This window comes from Bubalus bubalis, chromosome 4, assembly GCF_019923935.1.
Source record: "Bubalus bubalis isolate 160015118507 breed Murrah chromosome 4, NDDB_SH_1, whole genome shotgun sequence".
Taxonomy (NCBI): Eukaryota; Metazoa; Chordata; class Mammalia; order Artiodactyla; family Bovidae; genus Bubalus; species Bubalus bubalis.
In genome coordinates this window covers 56,353,298-56,380,364 of record NC_059160.1, presented here as the reverse complement: position 1 = coordinate 56,380,364, position 27,067 = coordinate 56,353,298, and the positions used below count along the sequence as shown (strand labels likewise).

General features: G+C 39.2%; 2 protein-coding genes across 5 annotated transcripts in view; one reads left to right on the top strand and one right to left on the bottom strand.

Moving 5' to 3' along the window:
* Positions 1 to 5,102, top strand: part of FAM71C (family with sequence similarity 71 member C) — a 42,565-nt gene extending 37,463 nt beyond the window's left edge. The window contains 1 exon segment of the mRNA XM_045165203.1: positions 4,390 to 5,102. Coding sequence (XP_045021138.1) covers positions 4,390 to 5,102 — 713 coding nt within the window.
* ANKS1B (ankyrin repeat and sterile alpha motif domain containing 1B) overlaps positions 1 to 27,067 on the bottom strand; it is a 1,160,059-nt gene that overhangs the window by 854,144 nt on the left and 278,848 nt on the right. For all 4 annotated transcript variants that reach the window (XM_025285022.3, XM_025285025.3, XM_025285027.3 and 1 more), the window contains exon 9: positions 16,109 to 16,252. In XM_025285022.3, coding sequence (XP_025140807.3) covers positions 16,109 to 16,252 — 144 coding nt within the window. The remainder of the gene's footprint in view (positions 1 to 16,108; positions 16,253 to 27,067) is intronic.

Genomic DNA, 27,067 nt, shown 5'->3' with positions numbered 1-27,067 from the left:
ACTTCTTTAATAAGCCAATTTGATAGTAAAGACTAGAGCATATATATGATGTTCAAGGCTCTTTCCACTGTACAGTTAGGGTACAGATGTCTAGGGAAAATCTCAGCAACTTGAAACTAGGTCAAAACATAAAATTTTTGAGGGCTGTAAAAATATTGTTAATAAAAATAGCTTAATTCATCCCAGTAATAGAAGTAAATAAGTATCCTAAGAGAAAACAGGAAGTATAAAGAAAATAAAAATTACACCATCCAGGGACAAGCACTTTAAACATTTCATTGAGTATATTATAATTTCATACCCAAACACACATATGGATGATTTTACATAAATTGGATCACAGGTATAAACCTAGTCTGAAATGTTTGCTTTTCTCTTTTTCTTAAAAGAATATTATCGTGGTGTATGATCTTTTTAATGTGTTGTTGGATTCTGATTGCTAGAATTTTGTTAAGGATTTTTGCATCTATGTTCATCAGTGATATTGGCCTGTAGTTTTCTTTTTTTGTGGGATCTTTGTCAGGTTTTGGTATTAGGGTGATGGTGGCCTCATAGAATGAGTTTGGAAGTTTACCTTCCTCTGCAATTTTCTGGAAGAGTTTGAGAAGGATAGGTGTTAGCTCTTCTCTAAATTTTTGGTAGAATTCAGCTGTGAAGCCATCTGGACCTGGGTTTTTGTTTGCTGGAAGATTTTTGATTACAGTTTCAATTTCCGTGCTTGTGATGGGCAAGTGGGCTTTATCCCAGGGATGCAAGGATTCTTCAATATCCGCAAATCAATCAATGTAATACACCACATTAACAAATTGAAAAATAAAAACCATATGATTATCTCAATAGATGCAGAGAAAGCCTTTGACAAAATTCAACATCCATTTATGATAAAAACTCTCCAGAAAGCAGGAATAGAAGGAACATACCTCAACATAATAAAAGCTATATATGACAAACCCACAGCAAACATTATCCTCAATGGTGAAAAATTGAAAGCATTTCCTCTAAAGTCAGGAACAAGACAAGGGTGCCCACTTTCACCATTACTATTCAACATAGTTTTGGAAGTTTTGGCCACAGCAATCAAAGCAGAAAAAGAAATAAAAGGAATCCAAATTGGAAAAGAAGAAGTAAAACTCTCACTATTTGCAGATGACATGATCCTCTACATAGAAAACCCTAAAGACTCCACCAGAAAACTACTAGAACTAATCAATGACTATAGTAAAGTTGCAGGATATAAAATCAACACACAGAAATCCCTTGCATTCCTATACACTAATAATGAGAAAACAGAAAGAGAAATTAAGGAAACAATTCCATTCACCATTGCAAGGGAAAGAATAAAATACTTAGGAATATATCTACCTAAAGAAACTAAAGACCTATATATAGAAAACTATAAAACACTGGTGAAAGAAATCAAAGAGGACACTAATAGATGGAGAAATATACCATGTTCATGGATTGGAAGAATCAATATAGTGAAAATGAGTACACTACCCAAAGCAATTTATAGATTCAATGCAATCCCTATCAAGCTACCAACAGTATTCTTCACAGAGCTAGAACAAATAATTTCACAATTTGTATGGAAATACAAAAAACCTCGAATAGCCAAAGCGATCTTGAGAAAGAAGAATGGAACTGGAGGAATCAACCTGCTTGACTTCAGGCTCTACTACAAAGCCACAGTTATCAAGACAGTATGGTACTGGCACAAAGACAGAAATATAGATCAATGGAACAAAATAGAAAGCCCAGAGATAAATCCACACACCTATGGACACCTTATCTTTGACAAAGGAGGCAAGAATATACAATGGATTAAAGACAATCTCTTTAACAAGTGGTGCTGGGAAATCTGGTCAACCACTTGTTGAAACTAGAACACTTTCTAACACCATACACAAAAATAAACTCAAAATGGATTAAAGATCTAAACGTAAGACCAGAAACTATAAAACTCCTAGAGGAGAACATAGGCAAAACACTCTCTGACATACATCACAGCAGGATCCTCTATGACCCACCTCCCAGAATATTGGAAATAAAAGCAAAAATAAACAAATGGGACCTAATTAACCTTAAAAGCTTCTGCACATCAAAGGAAACTATTAGCAAGGTGAAAAGACAGCCTTCAGAATCGGAGAGAATAATAGCAAATGAAGCAACTGACAAACAACTAATCTCAAAAATATACAAGCAACTCCTACAGCTCAACTCCAGAAAAATAAATGACCCAATCAAAAAATGGGCCAAAGAACTAAATAGACATTTCTCCAAAGAAGACATACAGATGGCTAACAAACACATGAAAAGATGCTCAACATCACTCATTATCAGAGAAATGCAAATCAAAACCACTATGAGGTACCATTTCACACCAGTCAGAATGGCTGCGATCCAAATGTCTACAAGTAATAAATGCTGGAGAGGGTGTGGAGAAAAGGGAACCCTCTTACACTGTTGGTGGGAATGCAAACTAGTACAGCCACTATGGAGAACAGTGTGGAGATTCCTTAAAAAACTGGAAATAGAACTGCCTTATGACCCAGCAATCCCACTGCTGGGCATACACACTGAGGAAACCAGAAGGGAAAGAGACACATGTACCCCAATGTTCATCGCAGCACTGTTTATAATAGCCAGGACATGGAAGCAACCTAGATGTCCATCAGCAGATGAATGGATAAGAAAGCTGTGGTACATATACACAATGGAGTATTACTCAGCCATTAAAAAGAATACATTTGAATCAGTTCTAATGAGGTGGATGAAACTGGAGCCTATAATACAGAGTGAAGGAAGCCAGAAAGAAAAACACCAATACAGTATACTAATGCATATATATGGAATTTAGAAAGATGGTAACAATAACCCTGTGTACGAGACAGCAAAAGAGACACTGATGTATAGAACAGTCTTATGGACTCTGTGGGAGAGGGAGGTTGGGAAAATTTGGGAGAATGGCATTGAAACATGTAAAATATCATGTATGAAATGAGTCGCCAGTCCAGGTTCGATGCACGATACTGGATGCTTGGGACTAGTGCACTGGGACGACCCAGAGGGATGGTATGGGGAGGGAGGAGGGTTCAGGATGGGGAACACATGTATACCTGTGGTGGATTCATTTTGATATTTGGCAAAACTAATACAATTTTGTAAAGTTTAAAAATAAAATTAAAAAAAAAGAATATTATCAGGTATATCTTTTCATTTCAATAAATAAGGAACTACATAATCATTCTTATGACTTCAGAGTATTCTTTCACAGAATGCTCCATAATCTATTTAACCAAATCCTTATTATAAGATATTAATCTTTTTTATGATTGTTTTTGCTACAATAAACCTTGATAAACATTCTATACATCCAGTTTGTTTACCAACTTTTCCAACTGTCTTTAAGGTAAATTGCCTGCTGCTGCTGCTGCTACTGCTGCTAAGTCACTTCAGTCGTGTCCGACTCTGTGCGACCCCATAGACAGCAGCCCACCAGGCTCCTCCGTCCCTGGGATTCTCCAGGCAAGAACTCTGGAGTGGGTTGCCATTTCCTTCTCCAATGCATGAAAGTGAAAAGTGAAAGTGAAGTCGCTCAGTCGTGTCTGACTCTTAGCGACCCCATGGACTGCAGCCCACCAGGCTCCTCCATCCATGGGATTTTCCAGGCAAGAGTACTGGAGTTGGGTGCCATTGCCTTCTCTGAAATTGCCTACAATTAATTCTAATTGTCAGCAGTTAGAAATGCTGGTTAAGAGAGTATGCATATTTTAAACTCATACCTAACAGAAAGTTTGCCCAACCCTTTTTGAAAGCAATTTGTCAGTAAGTATTAAGATCCTCAGATGGGCCTGGGGAGGAGGGAGTTGTCTTCTGAGCTGTGGCAATGTGCCCTGGTGAGGAGAATGGGTGAAGTAGAGAGGACAGTTACCCTGCTTTGAGGGCGGGACTGTTGCATGACATTGACAAAGGTCTGTGTGATGAGCCCGGGTCACAATGGGCAGGAGAGGATAAGAAGGGTCCCTCAAGGTAGTTTAGGCTTAGCAGAAGGGTACAGTTTCTGGAGGAGAGATACAATGGGATTATGATTGAATACCAATATCTGTGCACCTTAACATCTGAGCACCCTGATATTCTGGGACCCTGAAAACTGCACACCTTTATATCTGCACACCCTGACATCTACTGGAAGCCTGCTTCTGCACACCCTGACATCTCCATGCTCTAGGCAGGGCACAGTCAGGTCCAGAAGAAACTGTCTCTAGCACTCAGTAGTCGGTAATCAGCTCCCACACCTTGCCCTCAGTCACTCAGAGGCAAAGTCTGCAGGAGACCACTGTTAGCCCAACTGCTGGAGAGACCAGGGAAACAGGACACTCTCTCTACAAGGTGTGGTAAGGAAGGCTTGGGAGAAGGCTCTAGGAGCTATCTTGATAAAAGTGAAGAACAGCCAATATACATTAGCATACTACTCAGCTAAAAGCAGTCTTGCCATGAGTATGTTTAACACCTCCATGGGGAAACTGCAGCGATAACTGTACAAGGGAGAGTACCCTATATTCCAATATGCGCCAGTGTTTGAGAGTGACTTTATACAGGTCAGCAGGAAAGGAGAAGTGATTGATGTGCACAACCGGGCCCGAATGGTAACTGTGGGCATCTTTTGTACCAGCCCCCACCTCACACTGCCTGATGTCATGCTGCTGGCCCAACCAGCTGCTATCTGTGATGACTCTAACAGGCACAGCTCTGCTGCCCAGGAGAGAGGTAAAAAGTCTACACAGATCTTAGAGTTAACCAGGCTGCTTCCCTTGAAGTTTGTAGAGATATCCATTCATAACAGTAAAAAACAGCTCCGCCTGAAGCTTGCCAGTGGCTGCTCTTTTTACCTTCAGCTGTGTCCCCCTCCAGATAGAGGGGATCTTTTTATTCAGTGGAAAACCCTCATTTATATCCTGAGACCATCAGCAAATGCTCACAGCAGAACTCAGGCCACCCCAGCTAGGAACATTCTGGACATAACTGGATATAAGAAAAGGGAAGAAGTGCCTAGTGGTAAGTCTCCAAAAGATGGGGCCAGGATGCTTAGGGAGAACAGCTAAAAGTCCTGCAGAGGCTTTGGTACAGAGGCTCATCTGGAAAATATTCTTAATTTTTGGAAGGACTCAAGGCCAAATGAGCCTCATTTGGAGGCCATGGCACACTAAAGAGGTTCCTAGTATTTCTCCAAAGAGTTCCCCAAGGCTGTATTGCAGAGATTTGTTAGCTGTCAGCAACCGTTAATTTCATATCCAATATCATATTGCCATCTGCAGCAGCCTGACCACCCAATCTAATCTTGAACATATACTCCAACCCAGGCAGGCGGACATTTTGCAGAATCTATGTCTCCCCAAGACTGCCATGTACTTATTTTTGTATAAATCAGTGACAGTGAGATGTGCATAATTTGTTAGTACCTATCAAAATACTGGGCTTCCCAGGTGGTACGGCGGTAAAGAATCCACCTGCCAATACAGCAGATGCAAGAGACGCAGGTTCAATCCCTGGGTTGGGAAGATCTCCTGGAATAGGAAATGATAACCCCCCATCCCCCATCAATATTCTTGCCTGGAAAATTCCATGGACAGAGGAGCCTGGTGGGCTACAGTCCATGGGGTAACAAAGAGTTGGACCCAATTGAGCACACACACACATACATCAAATTACTAAAGCACATATCGCCTGACCAGGATAAATACTAACAAAAGTGTATTTTAATAAGTATTCTCACTGACACAAACTGTCCCAACAAAACTGGAGTGGTCATTGTAGAGATACTGTAGGAGAACCTCTTGCATCAAATGGCAGAGTAGAGTTGAAAGCTCAAAATTCTTACTATAAGCTCTTGTTGTTTAGCTACAGAAAGAGAAGGAAGCAGTTTTATTGGTATCACTTTCTTTACTTGTCTTTCCCTAGGCAAGTGCTACCTTTTTCTATGGAAGAAATCAAGATCGAGTGAGCATTCAGAGCCTTTACATAAACCGTGATGAGTTTAGAGCCACTTAGTATGATTATGCAGAAGGCAACGGCAACTCACTCCAGCACTCTTGCCTGGAAAATCCCATGGGCGGAGGAGCCTGGTAGGCTGCAGTCCATGGGGTCGCGACCAGTCGGACATGACTGAGAGACTTCACTTTCATGCACTGGAGAAGGAAATGGCAACCCACTCCAGTGTTCTTGGCTGGAGAATCCCAGAGACGGGGGAGCCTGGCGGGCTGCCGTCTATGGGGTTGCACAGAGTCGGACACAACTGAAGCGACTTAGCAGCAGCAGCAGTATGATTATGCTGGGGAGGAATGAATTTAACATGCCTTCCACATACACTGCCTTCAACAGTTCACATACTTCTGCAATTGCAAAGCCTACAAAGCCTGATAGGAGCAATTGTAACAATAGGCATCACCACTAATGCTGTGGATGTGACTGTAACCATGTCTGCAAACTCAGAAGAGAAACAACAGCCCAGCAGGAGCAACCTTCAGAGATCCAGGAGGAAGCCCAGTCAGTATGGTCATTATGGTTAATTTCAACATGTCTTATGATTGTTGTTAGCAAGGACTGCAAGTCCTTGTGTTCTCAGAGGGTACTTCCAGCCCATCAGTAAGAGCTGTTGGCCTCTCCCCATGGGGCAGCATGAGTATGGGAATTGCAGGAGTGGAGACTACTGATAAGCCTGTTCCAAAAACAGTTAAAGGTTTAGTATCCAGACTCCTCATCTCAACCTTACAGAGTGAAGGCTACATGAGTAAGCAGGGTGGTGAACAGAGGGTCTCCACCCATCAGGATTGACTCTTTAGGCAAGAGCCTCAAAGCCCTCAAAGCTGCACACGGTGTAGAGGTGGCTCATCTGAGACTGTGGAGGAAAGCAATAAATCATCTACCACAATAAACTCAACACATATTTTCTGCTCTAATAACATATGTTCTACTAACAAGAACGCATAGTAGTGAAACTAAATAGGAATTTATAATCAGGCTCTGAACTATCTGTAGCCTTCCCTTCACTTGATATTTGTGATTAAATGAACAGGTGACAGAATAAAATGCTGAAGATTACTCTCAAAAATTTTGATCTATCTATGATCCACATTTATTAGCCAAAGAAATTTCTATTTATTACAAAATAAATAACAAAGGACAGAAGCAACTGATAGGAGGCAGAACAACATAGAATGAGGCCTACAAAGCAACATAACACCCAACTATGACCTTCAGTAATTTACCTGTTTCTTTCTTTAGATCAGTTCAGTTCAATCGCTCAGTCGTCTGACTCTTTGCGACCCCATGAATCGCAGCATGCCAGGCCTCCCTGTCCATCACCAACTCCCGGAGTTCACTCAGACTCACGTCCATCAAGTCAGTGATGCCATCCAGCCATCTCATCCTCTGTCGTCCCCTTCTCCTCCTGGCCCCAACCCCTCCCAACATCAGAGTCTTTTCCAATGAGTCAACTCTTCGCATGAAGTGGCCAAAGTACTGGAGCTTCAGCTTTAGCATCATTCCTTCCAAAGAAATCCCAGGGCTGATCTCCTTCAGAATGGACTGGTTGGATCTCCTTGCAGTCCAAGGGACTCTCAAGAGTCTTCTCCAACACCACAGTTCAAAAGCAGCAATTCTTCCACGCTCAGCCTTCTTCAAAGTCCAACTCTCACATCCATACATGACCACAGGAAAAACCATAGCCTTGACTAGACGGACCTCTGTTGGCAAAGTAATATCTCTGCTTTTGAATATGCTATCTAGGTTGGTCATAACTTTTCTTCCAAGGAGTAAGCATCTTTTAATTTCATGGCTGTAGCCACCATCTGCAGTGATTTTGGAGCCCAAAAAAATAAAGTCTGACATTGTTTCCACTGTTTCCCCATCTATTTCCCATGAAGTGATGCGACCAGATGCCATGATCTTCGTTTTCTGAATGTTGAGCTTTAAGCCAACTTTTTCACTCTCCACTTTCACTTTCATCAAGAGGCTTTTGAGTTCCTTTTCACTTTCTGCCATATGGGTGGTGTCATCTGCATATCTGAAAGTGTGAAGTTGCTCAGTCGTGTCCAACTCTTTGTGGCCCCATGGACTGTAGCCTACCAGGCTACTCTGTCCATGGGGTTTTCAAGGCAGTAATACTGGAGTGGATTGCCATTTCCTTCTCCAGGGGATCTTCCCAACCCAGGGACTGAACCCAGGGCTCCTGCATTGTAGGCAGACGCCTTACCGTCTGAGCAACCAGGAAAGGCTTATCTGAGATTATTGATATTTCTCCCAGAAATCTTGATTCCAGCTTGTGCTTCTTCCAGCCCAGCATTTCTCATAATGTACTCTGCATATAAATTAAATAAGCAGGGTGACAATATACAGCCTTGACGTACTCCTTTTCCTATTTGGAACCAGTCTGTTGTTCCATGTCCAGTTCTAACTGTTGCTTCCTGACCTGCATACAGGTTTCTCAAGAGGCAGGTCAGGTGGTCTGGTATTCCCATCTCTTTCAGAATTGTCCACAGTTTATTGTGATCCACACAGTCAAAGGCTTTGGCATAGTCAATAAAGCAGAAATAGATGTTTTTCTGGAACTCTTGCTTTTTCGATGATCCAGGGGATGCTGGCAATTTGATGTCTGGTTCCTCTGCCTTTTCTAAAACCAGCTTGAACATCTGGAAGTTCATGGTTCACGTATTGCTGAAGACTGGCTTGGAGAATTTTGAGCATTACTTTACTAGCGTGTGAGATGAGCGCGGGCGGCTGCAATGGCACACAGAGCACAGCCGAGAGGAGCCACCCCAAGTCCGAGGTCAGGATCGCCCCCCAGAGTGCCAGGCTGCGACAGCGCAGGAGCAGCGGAGAGGAGCTACCCCAGGTCGGAGGCCAAGCGCGGCGGCCGGGAGGAACAACCCCACCTCCAAGGAGCAGTGGCTGTGCGGGTGCAGGAAGGCCTAGAGAAGCTATCCCACGTTGAAGGTCAGGAAGGGCGGCGGTGAGGAGATACACCTCGTCCAAGGTAAGGAGAAGCCGCTGCGCTTTGCTGGAGCAGCCATGAAGAGATACCCCACGTACAAGGTAAGAGAAACCCAAGTAAGACGGTAGGTGTTGCAAGAGGGCATCAGAGGACAGACACACTGAAACCATACTCACAGAAAACTAGTCAATCTAATCACACTAGGACCACAGCCTTGTCTAACTCAATGAAACTAAGCCATGCCCTGTGGGGCCACCCAAGACAGGCGGGTCATGGAGGTGAGGTCTGACAGAATGTGGTCCACTGGAGAAGGGAATGGCAAACCACTTCAGTATTCTTGCCCTGAGAACCCCATGAACAGTATGAAAAGGCAAAATGATAGGATACTGAAAGAAGAACTCCGCAGGTCAGTAGGGGCCCAATATGCTACTGGAGATCAGTGGAGAAATAACTCCATAAAGAATGAAGGGATGGAGCCAAAGCAAAAACAACACACAGTCGTGGATGTGACTGGTGATAGAAGCAAGGTCCGATGCTGTAAAGAGTAATATTGCATAGGAACCTGGAGTGTCAGGTCCATGAATCAAGGCAAATTGGAAGTGGTCAAACAGGAGATGGCAAGAGTGAATGTTGACATTCCAGGAATCAGTGAACTAAAATGGACTGGAATGGGTGAATTTCTTTAGATAGTTACATGTAAAATATCTGGCATCACTGTAGGCATTGTGTAAACAGTGTGTGTGCATGTTCAGTCGTGTCCGACTCTTTGCGACCCTCTGAACTACAGCCTGCCAGGCTCCTCTCTCCATGGGATTTCCCAGGCAAGAATCCTGGATTGGGTTGCCATGTTCTACTCGAGGGAATCTTCCGAACCCAGGGATAGAACCCGCATTGCCTGTGTTTCCTGCACAGTCACTGTGCGGTCACCTGGGAAGCCCAAGAGAAAGAGACAAGGATGTAAATAACAGGCAAAGGCAGAAGTGAAATGCCATGGAAGCCAGGGAACTGGGGTGAGAGTACACCTAACTCCAGATGAGAAGGTTTAGACAAAAAAGCAGATGCGTCTTTAGGTGAGTCTTGAAAGAAGAGAAATTCTTTAGAGAAAAAACAAGACGCACCTAAGTCATTCCAACATCTGCAAAAGCAACAAAGCTTAGCAAGATGCCTACAGCACAAAAAGCCCAAGGTATATGGGATTACAGTTCTTATGAAACAGCACTGCTCTTTATTTGTTCAGATGTATTCATTGCATTCACCGAACTCAAGTAACAAAATTCCTCTCTCTTCTTATTTCATCTTCATTCAAAAGTTTCCCTTCCCCCACACTTTCTTTTATGACTTCAGTTTCCTATGGCCACACAATACCTGATCTCACTGTAGCTTTTTGTGAGCATATCAGTCAATCAAATATTTCAGATTTGGATTTGCCATTTGAGCAAACACAAGGTACAGTTTTATACTTTATTCCTAGCACCTTTATTGGATTTTCTCCTGTTCAGATGGCTCCCAAGTTCTATTGCAACAACACAAATGGGAGAACTATAAAGTGTAACTCCCATGTTCATTCTTGGGCCTTATCTAATAGTTGATTATCTGCTCTAGAGGATCTTTCCCCAACCCCACCTTTGTTCTTGCTCACTTCTGAATTCTACTTCCTCCCTTCTCACTTCCATTTTCAAAATAGTAGTGATTGTTATTGCCAAGAATGTTGAAAAACAAATTTCAGTTTAATTATACTTTCCAGAAAGGGCTTCATATTCCCAGTCCCTTCATTCTTGATTTCTTTTCTAATTCTTTGCCCAGCTTAAATTTTATTTAACTGCTTTGATATTATACTAAAGTGCCCAATATATTATATATATTTTCATTTTAATCCTGTTATTCAGAATTACCAAGTCTCATAAATTTGAAAGGAATTGCTTCTTATAAAACCTTCAACAATCTAGTCACAGTAAGAGAAGAAAATACCTTCTAAAACCAGAAAAAATAGATGAAACTTGAATATAGGATCAATTCAAAATATAGACAAAAACTAGAAATTAAATGAGTTTGGAAATTAAGATCCAAAAGACCAAGCAATGTTCTAATTTTGCAAGTACAAAATCTAAGAATCTGAAAGTGATAAATAATATAGTTTTAAAGCCCAGAATCAGAATGTAAAAGTAACCTGGCTCCTAGTTAAGTTTGTATTTCCATAATCCTCATGTTTCTGAAGTTTAGCACTCTACTTTGAATACAAGATATTTAATACCTGTTTGCTAGATCCAGCAAAGAAGAATAAATTATATTTATTTCAATCCAGAAAATCTGAATATATAAGAATCTGCTAGATCAGATCAGATCAGATCAGTCGCTCAGTTGTGTCCGACTCTTTGCGACCCCATGAATTGCAGCACGCCAGGCCTCCCTGTCCATCACCAACTGCCGGAGTTCACTCAGACTTATGTCCATCGAGTCAGTGATGCTATCCAGCCATCTCATCCTCTGTCCTCCTCTTCTCCTCTTGCCCCCAATCCCTCCCAACATCAGAGTCTTTTCCAATGAGTCAACTCTTCGCATGAGGTGGCCAGAGTACTAGAGCTTCAGCTTTAGTATCATTCCTTCCAAAGAAATCCCAGGGCTGATCTCCTTCAGAATGGACTGGTTGGATCTCCTTGCAGTCCAAGGGACTCTCAAGAGTCTTCTCCAACACCACAGTTCAAAAGCAGCAATTCTTCAGCGCTCAGCCTTCTTCACAGTCCAACTCTCACATCCATACATGACCGCAGGAAAAACCATAGCCTTGACTAGAAGGACCTTTGTTGGCAAAGTAATGTCTCTGCTTTTGAAAATGCTATCTAGGTTGGTCATAACTTTCCTTCCAAGGAGTAAGCGTCTTTTAATTTCATGGCTGCAGTCACCATCTGCAGTGATTTTGGAGCCCAGAAAAATAAAGTCTGGCACTGTTTCCACTGTTTCCCCATCTATTTACCATAAAGTCATGGGACCAGATGCCATGATCTTAGTTTTCTGAATATTGAGCTTTAAGTCCACTTTTTCACTCTCCACTTTCACTTTCATCAAGAGGCTTTTGAGTTCCTCTTCACTTTCTGCCATAAGGGTGGTGTCATCTGCATATCTGACGTTATTGATATTTCTCCCAGCAATCTTGATTCCAGCTTGTGTTTCTTCCAGTGCAGCATTTCTCATGATGTACTCTGCATAGAAGTTAAATAAACAGGGTGACAATATACAGCTGTGACGTACTCCTTTTCCTATTTGGAACCAGTCTGTTGTTCCATGTCCAGTTCTAACTGTTGCTTCCTGACCTGCATACAGGTTTCTCAAGAGGCAGGTCAGGTGGTCTGGTATTCCCATCTCTTTCAGAATTGTCCACAGTTTATTGTGATCCACACAGTCAAAGGCTTTGGCATAGTCAATAAAGCAGAAATAGATGTTTTTCTGGAACTCTCTTGCTTTTTCCATGATCCAGGGGATGCTGGCAATTTGATGTCTGGTTCCTCTGCCTTTTCTAAAACCAGCTTGAACATCAGGAAGTTCACGGTTCACGTATTGCTGAAGCCTGGCTTGGAGAATTTTAAGCATTACTTTACTAGCGTGTGAGATGAGTGCAATTGTGCAGTAGTTTGAGCATTCTTTGGCATTGCCTTTCTTTGGGATTGGAATGAAAACTGACCTTTTCCAGTCCTGTGGCCACTGCTGAGTTTTCCAAATGTGCTGGCATATTGAGTGCAGTCCTTTCACAGCATCATGTTTCAGGATTTGAAAGAGCTCAACTGGAATTCTATCACCTCCACTGGCTTTGTTCGTAGTGATGCTTTCTAAGGCCCACTTGACTTCACATTCCAGGATGTCTGGCTCTAGGTCATTGATCACACCATCGAGATTTTCTGGGTCGTGAAGACCTTTTTTGTACAGTTCTTCTGTGTATTCTTGCCATCTCACTATACTAATTCCACTGACTGCAAAGGCTCCAGTGCCAAACTGTAAGGTAGTGAGGCCCTGACACGCACAGTGTAACTTTGTGCATGTAACTTCTCATGAGGCCCTATATGCACAGTGCTTATGGCTTACTGATTTTAATGGCCCCCAAAATAATTCAGATCTGAAAACAACTGGCTTCTAAATAAAGTTTCCTTAAAATTTCTTCAATAACAGAATCATATGTCCAGAAAATCCTGAGTTCAAAGTTGTTGCAAGTTATAGGAAAAACTTACATTTGATATGATGCTTTTAGCTTTTATGATTATGCTTTTAGCTTATATGATTATGCTTTTAGCATACGATTATGCTTTTAGCTTTTAGCATCATATCAAATGTTTTAAGCTATTCTAGTGTGTCAACCATTGCACATTAATTTTATTGTGAAATATAATAAGTATTTTTATAGTTTGCATCATCACATTAAAAATGTTGTTACAATTATATATGTATATATATGTGCTAAGTCACTTTAGTCATGTCTGAATCTTTGTGACCCTATTGACTCTAGCCCTCCAGGCTCCTCTGTCTATGGGATTCTCCAGGCAAGAATATTGGAGTGGGTTGCCATGTCTTCCTTGAGGGCATCTTCCCCACCCAGGAATCTCTTATGTCTCCTGCATTGGCAGGCAGGTTTGGTGCTAGTGGTAAAGAAACCTCCTGCCAATGCAGGAGATGTAAGAGATGCTGGTTGATCTCTGGGTCAGGAAGGTGCCCTGGAGGAGGGCATGGCAACCCACTCTAATATTCTTGCCTGTAGTATCCCATGCACAGAGGAGCCTGGAGGGCTACAGTCCACAGTGTCATGAAGAGTCAGACATGACTGAAGTGACTAAGCATACACACACACCTATGTTAAAGGGGAACCCATTACAAATTGAGAACATTAGTAAAAGAAGACTAGACGAGAACTTGGTAAAAGAATTCTGTTTGATTTGTTAGATTAAATACATTTTTTAAAAGGGTACTGCATCTCAAGTAAGTTTATAGATTTAAAGCAGTAACAATTAAAAACCCAATAAGAATACTTTTTAAACTTGATAGAGTATAAAATATAAATTAAAAAGCAGACAATCATGTCAGCTAACAGTGTTAATACAATGATATTTCTCCTGCAATATACGTGCAAAAATATCAAAGTGGGTCATTGTTTTTAAAAATAGGAAAATTAAAATAAGAGATTCAGAAGAAAACCCAAGCCAAGCATGATGGCATATAATGAAAGGAATGAGAGTTATTGTCAAATGTGAGGTCATAGAAAAACTAGATATCAACAAGTTAAAAACAAATATAAAGCCATATTTGAAATTTTTTTAAAGAAATTCTAGATGAAATGAATTTTTTAAAAAGACCATAAAGTTTAGTGAATTTTATGGTAAAAAAAAGTACACACACACACACAAAAAAAGTACACAACATATGCCCATACAATATTAAAAAAGAAAGAAAAGCTTCAGATTGGGAAACATTTTAGGGTAAATATAGCTATTAAAATAGTAATACTCAATATTTATTCAAGTGATACAAGCCTACACAGAAAAATGCCAAAGAAAAATATTAAAAATTATAAACAAAAGCAAGGTACTACCAAACCTACTCCCAAACCTAGTAAAACAAAATAAGTTAAAATTTAAAAAATAAATGTAAAAGTTAATAAGGTGATGGAGAACCCAGATATAGTCATATATTATGATAGCTTAGAGTTCTGCTATTTTATAAGAATTCTACTTTTGAAAATAAAAATACAAAGATATTAATTTTATGAGCCAAAAAATAGGTAAAAGCATTCAATTACTGGTAAACTGTTAAGCAGATAAAAGTATATTAATAAAATCAAAACCCATGTTTCTTAATTTCTTTTCTTCTATACCCTTGACTAACATACACACAAACACACCCTTTTAAATACGTAAAAGTGTTTTTTAATTTATTTTTAATTGAAGGATAATTGTTTTACAGGATTGCATTGGTTTCTACCAAACATCAACAAGTGAAGAAATGAAACCCTATAGAAAATCATTTAATTCAAATACTACGTAATTCTGACAATATGCCAGGAACAATGTTGGCATTAAATCATAGACACTGAGCAATACATCCTTAATGTACCTTTATGGATCTCACAGGCCGGTAAATATTGAAAATAATTTTGTAAGGTTAGTATAAATTGTCTTAAAGTTTCATAAATAGTTCATATTAAGATAAAGAGATTCTTTAAGTGCAATAAATCAATATTGGAATTTGGGTGGCTGTGATTAAATTATGACATAGATGTAAAAACATGTAATGGTTTCTTGAACACAATTACTTCATATTTGTTGCAAAAAAAAAAAAAACCAGGAAATAATATTTTTGAGATATACTGAATTCTTTCTTATCCTAGATTATTTTTCCACTTATATTTTATGTAGTTACATAAACACACCTTTGCCATTACATTATTTTTCATATTAAGTGCTTTTTCATCTTCATGTAGAGACGAATTCATTGTGGCTTCAAATTTCCTAATTCTGTTTGGCTTGTTTTACTTATTTCTGAAGCTCCTCTAAGGGCTTGTGAATCATAATGCACAAGAAAAATTTGAGGGTGACACAATAAAATTAAAAGTGACTTAATGAGTAGTGAAATGACTTCAAAATTATAATCAATGTTTTAGTGTTCTATTCTCATTTTGGAATTGTAGTGCATAATTGTCAGTGGCACACATTATTTTACAATATTCCATTGTGCTAAGAAAAAATAAATCACTACGCTTTTAAAGAGCTCTCACATGCTTTCTTTTAAATCATTTTATTATTATTTAAATATGAATTATGATTTAATTTCAAAATAGCATTCTTTAAAATGAAATATTTCAAACTCATAAATACTAAAACCTCTTATATAACTCAATTTTTCTAAAGCTAGCATCATGACCAAAATAAAATCACATAGAATTATAATTATGTAGAGTATGTGTTGACTTATGCATACATGTACAGCTAGTTATATAAGCATTTTACTGACCCTGAACTGAAAAAATTTCAAAGTATAAATAAAATACTAATTGGATTTTCAGTGGGCAATAAAAAAGATTTATTTATAAACTTAGGCAACCATTTTTATGTTTTATTGTATCTTAAGAAAGTAAACCATTACCTGTGCAAGAATGGGGAAGCCAAGGTTCCTACATCCATTACAAGGAGTTAATGCTTCCCAGAGTCCTGAGGGCCCACAAGTGTTTTCATCATCATCATCTTCTTCCACTTCTCCTGGTGACAAATTTATTGTAGATGAAGTTCTCTGAAATTAAATTTATATCATACCAATATATTATATCAATGTCAGTTAGATATCTTAACATCAATTAAATTACATAAATTTCTCATGGTGTATGTTAGCAAGAAGAAATTAGCTTAATTCTGGCCATAGTTATGTGACTGTGCTATGGAAATCAGCCAAAAAATATGTATAATTTAATTATAAATTGAGTGTGAAAGAAAACAAAGTGAAAAAACTGGATGACAAAGATTGGTAAATTGCAAAGTTCATGTTGAAGAACAGGACATGAAAATGACTCAAGAGAACATAAAAACAGCAACAAATATTTTGATTTCTAATGCGATCAGAGGAACAAAATGAAAATATTGAAATAGGAATTGATAAAAAGTCCATTTTTTTCACAATGTCATCAAAAAGTAGACTCGTTTTTGGAAAAAAAAAGAAATTCATAAAATTTCATATTATATGCATAAGAGGGGTATGTGCTAAGTTGCTTCAGTCATGTTCAACTCTTTGCAACCCCTGGACGATAGCCCGCCAGGCTCCTCTGTCCATGGGATTCTCCAGACAAGAATACTGGAGTTGGGAGCTATGCCTTCCTCCAAAGGATCTTCCACACCCAGGGATTGAACCCCTGTCTCTTATGTCTCCTGGGAAGCCCTTGTAAGATACTTTTAAAGTTAATAATAGGACTTCCATGCTAAGAAAACATATTTAGTTTTGCTACTTTTCAAATCTCACTTATATGACAGCAAAACTTTTGCAAAAATGATCTAAACCATAAGGACAAGGACAACAGGAGGGAAGTTAACAGATGAGCAATATCTAGAAAACATTTAGACAATGATAAACAGATGATTTATCAATATCATATAGAAATGAGGATTCGGAAAGCAAACTATCTGCAAAGAGGAAGAATAAAAAGCAGATCTACTCATGATTCAACTCCTCTAAAGGACTTATGAATGAGAGAGACTGACTACCTGTGAATTAATAAGGCAAGAAATTTTGTAGGTGCTGGTGGAGCTAAAACAGAATAGAAACTCTATATTAGAAATTAGACCCCAGACTCATCACCCAGCCAAGAAAATAAACCTTCACCACCTGACAAGAAATTGGAGATTTACCTTCTGGTAAGGTTGAAGCAAAGGGATTATGAATTCTAAGAAACCAGGCACATGAACTGAGGGATGCTTCTTTAAAAACAATGAAATTAAGTGAATATCTATGCAGTAAATAAAGATGTTCCACCTGCCCCAGTGCCTTCTTCCCACATTTGTCTTAGAGAACATGGCAGCTAAGCTCATATCTCCCAGGTAGCAGATGAGAGTATACTCCTCTGGACTGCTCAAGAAAAACAATCTGCTCTGATTGCTGTGGCCAAAACTTCCAAAACTATGTTGAATAGTAATGGTGAAAGTGGGCACCCTTGTCTTGTTCCTGACTTTAGAGGAAATGCTTTCAATTTTTCACCATTGAGGATAGTGTTTGCTGTGGGTTTGTCATATATAGCTTTGATTATGTTGAGGTATGTTCCTTCTATTCCTGCTTTCTGGAGAGTTTTTATCATAAGTGGATGTTGAATTTTGTCAAAGGCTTTCTCTGCATCTATTAAGATAATCATATGGTTTTTATTTTTCAATTTGTTCATGTGGTGTATTACATTGATTGATTTGCGGATATTGAAGAATCCTTGCATCCCTGGGATAAAGCCCACTTGGTCAAGGTGTATGATCTTTTTAATGTGTTGTTGGATTCTGATTGCTAGAATTTTGCTAAGGATTTTTGCATCTATGTTCATCAGTGATATTAGCCTGTAGTTTTCTTTTTTTGTGGGATCTTTGTCCGGTTTTGGTATTAGGGTGATGGTGGCCTCATAGAATGAGTTTGGAAGTTTACCTTCCTCTGCAATTTTCTGGAAGAGTTTGAGCAGGATAGGTGTTAACAAAAGGAATCCAAATTGGAAAAGAAGAAGTAAAACTCTCACTATTTGCAGATGACATGATCCTCTACATAGAAAACCCTAAAGACTCCACCAGAAAATTACTAGAACTAATTAATGACTATAGTAAAGTTGCAGGATATAAAATCAACACACAGAAATCCCTTGCATTCCTTTACACTAATAATGAGAAAACAGAAAGAGAAATTAAGGAAACAATTCCATTCACCATTGCAACAAAAAGAATAAAATACTTAGGAATATACTACCTAAAGAAACTAAAGACCTATATATAGAAAACTATAAAACACTGGTGAAAGAAATCAAAGAGGACACTAATAGATGGAGAAATATACCATGTTCATGGATTGGAAGAATCAATATAGTGAAAATGAGTACACTACCCAAAGCAATTTATAGATTCAATGCAAAACCTATCAAGCTACCAACAGTATTCTTCACAGAGCTAGAACAAATAATTTCACAATTTGTATGGAAATACAAAAAACCTCGAATAGCCAAAGTGATCTTGAGAAATAAGAATGGAACTGGAGGAATCAACCTGCTTGACTTCAGGCTCTACTACAAAGCCACAGTTATCAAGACAGTATGGTACTGGCACAAAGACAGAAATATAGATCAATGGAACAAAATAGAAAGCCCAGAGATAAATCCACGCACATATGGACACTTTATCTTTGACAAAGGAGGCAAGAATATACAATGGATTAAAGACAATCTCTTTAACAAGTGGTGCTGGGAAAACTGGTCAACCACTTGTAAAAGAATGAAACTAGAACACTTTCTAACACCATACACAAAAATAAACTCAAAATGGATTAAAGATCTAAAGGTAAGACCAGAAACTATAAAACTCCTAGAGGAGAACATAGGCAAAACACTCTCTGACATACATCACAGCAGGATCCTCTATGACCCACCTCCCAGAATATTGGAAATAAAAGCAAAAATAAACAAATGGGACCTAATTAACCTTAAAAGCTTCTGCACATCAAAGGAAACTATTAGCAAGGTGAAAAGACAGCCTTCAGAATGGGAGAAAATAATAGCAAATGAAGCAACTGACAAACAACTAATCTCAAAAATATACAAGCAACTCCTACAGCTCAACTCCAGAAAAATAAATGACCCAATCAAAAAATAGGCCAAAGAACTAAATAGACATTTCTCCAAAGAAGACATACAGATGGCTAACAAACACATGAAAAGATGCTCAACATCACTCATTATCAGAGAAATGCAAATCAAAACCACTATGAGGTACCATTTCACACCAGTCAGAATGGCTGCGATCCAAAAGTCTACAAGTAATAAATGCTGGAGAGGGTGTGGAGAAAAGGGAACCCTCTTACACTGTTGGTGGGAATGCAAACTAGTACAGCCACTATGGAGAACAGTGTGGAGATTCCTTAAAAAACTGGAAATAGAACTGCCTTATGATCCAGCAATCCCACTGCTGGGCATACACACTGAGGAAACCAGAGGGAAAGAGACACGTGTACCCCAATGTTCATCGCAGCACTGTTTATAATAGCCAGGACATGGAAGCAACCTAGATGTCCATCAGCAGATGAATGGATAAGAAAGCTGTGGTACATATACACAATGGAGTATTACTCAGCCATTAAAAAGAATACATTTGAATCAGTTCTAATGAGGTGGATGAAACTGGAGCCTATTATACAGAGTGAAGTAAGCCAGAAAGAAAAACACCAATACAGTATACTAACGCATATATATGGACTTTAGAAAGATGGTAACAATAACCCTGTGTACGAGACAGCAAAAGAGACACTGATGTATAGAACAGTCTTATGGACTCTGTGGGAGAGGGAGAGGGTGGGAAGATTTGGGAGAATGGCATTGAAACATGTAAAATATCATGTATGAAACGAGTTGCCAGTCCAGGTTCGATGCACGATACTGGATGCTTGGGGCTGGTGCACTGGGATGACCCAGAGGGATGGTATGGGGAGGGAGGAGGGAGGAGGGTTCAGGATGGGGAACACATGTATACCTGTGGCGGATTCATTATGATATTTGGCATAACTAATACAATTTTGTAAAGTTTAAAAATAAAATAAAATTAAAAAAAAAAAGAAAAACAATCTGTAAGTACTTAGGAAAATGGCAGAGGGGTCCATGCCTTAATGCCTACTATGAAACCCCTCCCCAACAAACTCCATCCACATAAACAGTTCCTAATTTTTCAGTTAAATATGAACAAGAGTATGATAGCCATATATTGGAAGGAAGCTTTTAACAGGCCAAACTAAATATACAGATAAAAATTATAAACAGTATCCTCAGAGAGAGAAAATACATAAAATCCAACAGAACAGTTGGAAAATAAATCTGAGCAAATTTCCCAGAGGACAGAACAAAAGAAGTTAAAAGTTAAGAAAATTAAGGGGTCGAACTAAGAGTTCCAAATAGAGGTAAAAAGAAATTGTCAAAGTAACAATGCAAGAAATTTTGCCAGAAAGAAAGAAAAATTCCACATTAAAAGAGCCTGCTGAATATTCAGCAGATAGTGTTTTTTTTTAAATAGCAAAGACAATGAGTTTGTCTAGAAATATTCAGAGTGTAGTGTTCAGTATAACATTGATAGATCATGATTACTGAAGTTAGTAAAGATAGTTTACATACTGAATTTAAATAGCACGCATCTCCCCCTAAAAGTTGTTGCTTTAAAAAACAGCATATAAGACTTCACAATACAACTAGTTTTTGCATTCACATCTTACATTTCCCTTTATCAATTTTCAATAACTGAGAAATTAAGAACTTCAGTAGTCCTTCAATGAGTTACTGTCTGTAAGATATAATACAATGCTACAGTGCTTTTATAATTATGATACAATAATATAGTGCTACAATCTACTGAGCCCTCTATTATTCATTATTTTAATTCACACAAGACTTTCAGGAAAATACTAAACTAAGCCACAAGAAGTCAAGTAAAACCCAAGGTCATGGAGATGACAGAAAAAGGATCCTAATCCAGACTGCCTAACTCTAGGGCATCCAATCCATATGTTTGATCAATGCTATCTATAAAAATGACTAGAATGATCAAATGGGAATCTCCTTCACCAACTCATGATCAATTATTGGTTTGACCATTAAGGTTGACACATATGGCAGTATAAATCATATGCTTGGCTAACAATTATCAACATTTTATAATCAGTTTTTTTCTTCTGTCTCTTTCTCCTCCCCAAAGAAAAATTGCTTATGTCTGTTTCCAGCTCATAATTCTTCAATTACTTCCCATTGTAGAGCAAATAATATCCATATTCCTTAATATGGCTTCAAGGTTTTATGGTCAAACTATTTTTCAGCCCCTTTCTTACTCCCTTTTACTCACCCGAGGCTATAACCAAATGGAATTATTTATCCTTTCCTAATCTGTTCTGTGCTTTTGTTCATGCCCTCCACCTTCCTTCTCCATACAACTATTGTACTGGTTAAGAGTTTAGACTCTAAAATTAGTCCTGGATTCAAGTTCTAACTCTCTTACTTTTTAGCCTACTAATTAGTGTGATTTTCAGAGTATAGTACCATGGCAGCCTCACTTACTCTATGCGGTGGGAAAATACAGTAGTATACACCTCCCTTAGAAATTTTTCCTGAAAAATAAGGTAATGAATATATGGTGCCTGACATACACACAGTCAGGTTTCAATAAGTATTAACCACTGTTTTTAGCTATTATTCTCCTATAATACTATTGATTCCTCAAAATACAATTCAGATTTCACCTCTTCCATAAAATTTTCCAGATTTACCACAAACAGGAAGGATGTTGCTCTCTTCTGAAAGTCTTCAGTTCTTTCTGTCAGTTTGTGTATTCTGTTATTTCACATAGACTTCACATATTCCTGGCTCTGCCACTTGCAAGCTGCGTTACTGAGCAAATCACATAATCTGACTAATCCTCAGTTTCCTTATCTGCAAAGTAAGCATAATAATCATTCCTACTTGAAGGGGCTATATGAGGATGAAATCAGTTGCTTGACAGTCACAGGTAGATGAAAAATAATCAGTGCTGCTGCAGAGCTGTCACTCAGTCATATCTAGCTCTCTGAGACGCTATGGACTGCAGCCTGCCAGTCTTCTCTGTCCATGAGATTTTCCCAGCAAGAATACTGGAGGGGGGTGCCATTTCCTCCTCCAGGGGCTCCTCTAGACCCAGGGATCAAAGGCGCGTCTTCCGTGTCTCCTGCATTGCAGGCAGACTCTTTACCACTGAGCTACCTACTGTGGAAGCCCATAAAAAATCATCAATAAATGTTATTTTGATCATAATCTTTAGCCTGAAAGAGTTATATATACACAAACACAGACACATACAAATTATTTATCTTAGTTAATTGTAAGTTATCTGAAAGCAAATATGCCTTATTCACATTTGCATCTCTTACCATGTGTTTTTGTATAATGTAATTTAATAATTATTTATTAAATAAATCATTAAAGGAATGAGTTTTAAACTAACATTTCATTTGACTACCTAGAAAATTGTACTACTAATAAGAGGTATATATAATTGCACCACAAGTCTCATCATTGTTATTTTAGTTTTATTTTATATTAACATTTGCCAATAGCATTAGCAAAAATAGCAAAATTTATTTTATAAATTTTGTGGTTTAGTACTGCCCCCTAAAGACAGTTTAGAAGTTAGCTGTCCCCTAAAGACAGTTTAGAAGTTAGCTGTGTACAATTCAATGTTACTCAATTTGCAAGGTCATCCTACAATTGAGGGAAGATTGTAATACAAGTCCTCTGACTCTAGATCCTATCATCTTTCTGCTGCTGCTGCTGCTAAGTCGCTTCAGTCGTGTCCGACTGTGCGACCCCATATACGGCAGGCCATCAGGCCCCCCAGTCCCTGGAATTCTCCAGGCAAGAACACTGGAGTGGGTTGCCATTTCCTTCTCCAATGCATGAAAATGAAAAGTGAAAGTGAAGTCGCTCAGTCGTGTCCGACTCTTCACGACCCCATGGACTGCAGCCTACCCGGCTCCTCCGTACATGGGATTTTCCAGGCAAGAGAACTAGAGTGGGGTGCCATCGCCTTCTCTAATCTTTCTAAGAACTACTAATTAGAAGGAAGTTTCTAATTTCTAGAGCTCTTTAAAGAGACAAAAGATATTCAAAATATTCAGAATATCCACAAAGGAACTTCTGTGTTATGTTATACTTTATCATTGATGGCCTTTAAATTTTAAGTCCAAAATTCTGTAAGTCTACAATGTTATGTGGCAACCTGGATGAGAGGTGAGCTTGGGGGAGAATAGATACAGGTATATGTATGGCTGAGTCCCTGTGCTGTTCACCTGAAACTATTATATTACTAATCAGCTATACTCCAATACAAAATAAAAAGGTTAAAGGCTAAAAAAAAATTTTTGTAAGTCTAAGCAATTAAAGTGCATACTGTTCAGGAAAAGGATCAAGGATCAGATATGATTTCCATACAGACTCTTTAATCCTCATTAGTCAATCCTTGAGTGCATGTCTTTAGAAACATGCTGGCAGTAGGAGAAGAGAAAATCCAAGGATGTCCAGTGTTAGTCCCACCAGGCTCCTCTGTCCATGGAATTCTCCAAGCAAGAACACTGGAGTGGGTGGCCATTCCCTTCTCCAGGGGATCTTCCTGACCCAGGGATCAAACCCAGGTATCAAACTGCAGCACTGAAGGCAGATTCTTTATCGTCTGAGCCACCAAGAAAGTTCCAAGGACATCTACATCCTGTCCAAAAGTCCCTGGAAGAAAAGCAGAAACTGATGCTCCTCGACAGAGCCAGGATATAAGAGAACAACCTGTGAGTGGGGAAATGGGATGATGGAATGAGACAAAGCTACTTCTCATCCTATCAGAAATGCAAACACAAAATTAAAAAGTAGAAAAACAGTCTAAAAGAATTGTCAATGCAAAGGGACCTGGCAAATGGGCAGACTCCAGAGAAGAGGCAACCATCAGAAACAGAGGGCAAAACAAAGAGAGATCATTAGGGATAGGAGTCAGCAATCTGGTCTGCAAATCAGCAAAGTCTTTTTGTATTTGTTTTTCAAAACTGAAAATGATTCATTAACTTTTAATGAAACTTAAAGTAACACATGCTTATTGTAAAACAAATCATTCAAAATAAAAAGTTATAAAGGAGAAAGTGAAGCTTTTCTGACATTAATTATTATTACAAACATTCAGTGCATGTCCATCCAGATTTGAACTCGTGTCCAGTGCTTTTTTCAGAATTGATAAATATGCAATTGTATGCCAAAGAGTACTCTTATTGGGTGGCTCAGACGGTTAAGAATCTGCCTGCAATTCAGGAGACCTGGGTTCAATTCTTGGGTAAGGAAGATTCCCTGGAAAAGGGAATGGCAATCCACTCCAGTATTCTTGCCTAGAGAATCCCATGGACAGAGGAACCTGACGAGCTACAGTCCCTGGGGTCACAAAGAGTTGGACACAACTGAGTGACCAAGGGAATATTTCATGCAAAGATGGGCTCGATAAAGGACAGAAATGGTATGGACCTAACAGAGGCAGAAGATATCAAGAAGAGGTGGCAAGAATACACAGAAGAACTGCACAAAAAAGATCTTCATGACCCAGATAATCACGATGGTGTGATCACTGACCTAGAGCCAGATATCCTGGAATGTGAAGTCAAGTGGGCCTTAGCATCACTACGAACAAAGCTACTGGAGGTGATGGAATTCCAGTGGAGCTATTTCAAATCCTGAAAGATGATGCTGTGAAAGTGCTGCACTCAATATGCCAGCACATTTGGAAAACTCAGCAGTGGCCACAGGACTGGAAAAGGTCAGTTTTCATTCCAATCCCAAAGAAAGGCAATGCCAAAGAATGCTCAAACTACCGCACAATTGCACTCATCTCACGTGCTAGTAAAGTAATGCTCAAAATTATTCAAGCCAGGCTTCAGCAATATGTGAACCGGGAACTTCCTGATGTTCAAGCTGGTTTCAGAAAAGGCAGAGGAACCAGACATCAAATTGCCAACATCCAATGGATCATGGAAAAAGCAAGAGAGTTCCAGAAAAACATCTATTTCTGCTTTATTGACTATGCCAAAGCCTTTGACTGTGTGGATCACAATAAACTGTGGGAAATTCTGAAAGAGATGGGAATACCTGACCACCTGACCTGCCTCTTGAGAAATCTGTATGCAGAACAGGAAGCAACAGTTAGAACTGGACATGGAACAACAGACTGGTTCCAAATAGGAAAAGGAGTATGTCAGGGCTGTATATTGTCACCCTGCTTATTTAACTTCTATGCAGAGTACATCATGAGAAACGATGGACTGGAAGAAACACAAGCTGGAATCAAGATTGCCAGGAGAAATATCAATAACCTCAGATATGCAGATGATACCACCCTTATGGCAGAAAGTGAAGAGGAGCTAAAAAGCCTCTTGATGAAAGTGAAAGTGGAGACTGAAAAAGTGGGCTTAAAGCTCAACATTTAGAAAACGAAGATCATGGCATCTGGTCGCATCACTTCATGGGAAATAGATGGGGAAACAGTGGAAACAGTGTCAGACTTTAGTTTTTTGGGCTCCAAAATCACTGCAGATGGTGACTGCAGCCATGAAATTAAAAGACGCTTACTCTTTGGAAGGAAAGTTATGACCAACCTAGATAGCATTTTCAAAAGCAGAGACATTACTTTGTCAATAAAGGTCCGTCTAGTCAAGGCTATGGTTTTTCCTGTGGTCATGTATGAATGTGAGAGTTGGACTGTGAAGAAGGCTGAGCACCGAAGAATTGATGCTTTTGAACTGTGGTGTTGGAAAAGACTCTTGAGAGTCCCTTGGACTGAAAGGAGATCCAACCAGTCCATTCTGAAGGAGATCAGCCCTGGGATTTCTTTGGAAGGAATGATGCTAAAGCTGAAACTCCAGTACTTTGGCCACCTCATGCGAAGAGTTGACTCATTGGAAAAGACTCTGATGTTGGGAGGGATTGGGGGCAGGAGGAGAAGGGGACGACAGAGGATGAGATGGCTGGATGGCATCAATGACTCGATGGATGTGAGTCTGAGTGAACTCTGGGAGTTGGTGATGGACAGGGAGGCCTGGCGTGCTGTGATTCATGGGGTCTCAAAGACTCAGACATGACTGAGTGGCTGAACTGAACTGATCTGAACTGAGAGACTAATGCAACAACAATATATATTTCCAAAGTCTCTAAAGTATTCTCCACACGACAAGAGAAAAAAAATTTCTTATATGAGAAATTGAAAATGTTACCCTCTTACTTTAAAACTTTTAATAGTTTTTCATTGTTCTTTGGATAAAATTCAAAATTCTAACATGATTTCAGAGGCTGTGTATGATTTGCCATTACCTGCATTACCTAGTTTTGTCCCATTTTTGCCATTCTTCCTTCCATTTGCTCATAACATTTAAACACACTATGCTGTTTCTTCAGAGAAGGCAATGGCACCCTACTCCAGTACTCTTGCCTGGAAAATCCCATGGATGGAGGAGCCTGGTGGGCTGCAGTCCATGGGGTGGCTAAGAGTCGGACACGACTGAGCAACTTCACTTTCATTTTTCACTCTCATGCGTTGAAGAAGGAAATGGCAACCCACTCCAGTGTTCTTGCCTTGAGAATCCCAGGGACGTGGGAGCCTGGTGGGCTGCCATCTATTGGGTCGCACAGAGTCGGACACGAGTGAAGCAACTTAGCAGCAGCAGCAGCAGCATGCTCTTTCTTTTGAATATACCAAACTTTCTCTTACATAGAACTTTATCTAAGTACGTACAGTTTTCTCTTACAGAGGCTATTAGTTGTCTCCACTATAAAAAAACACCTAGCCCTCTTTTTCT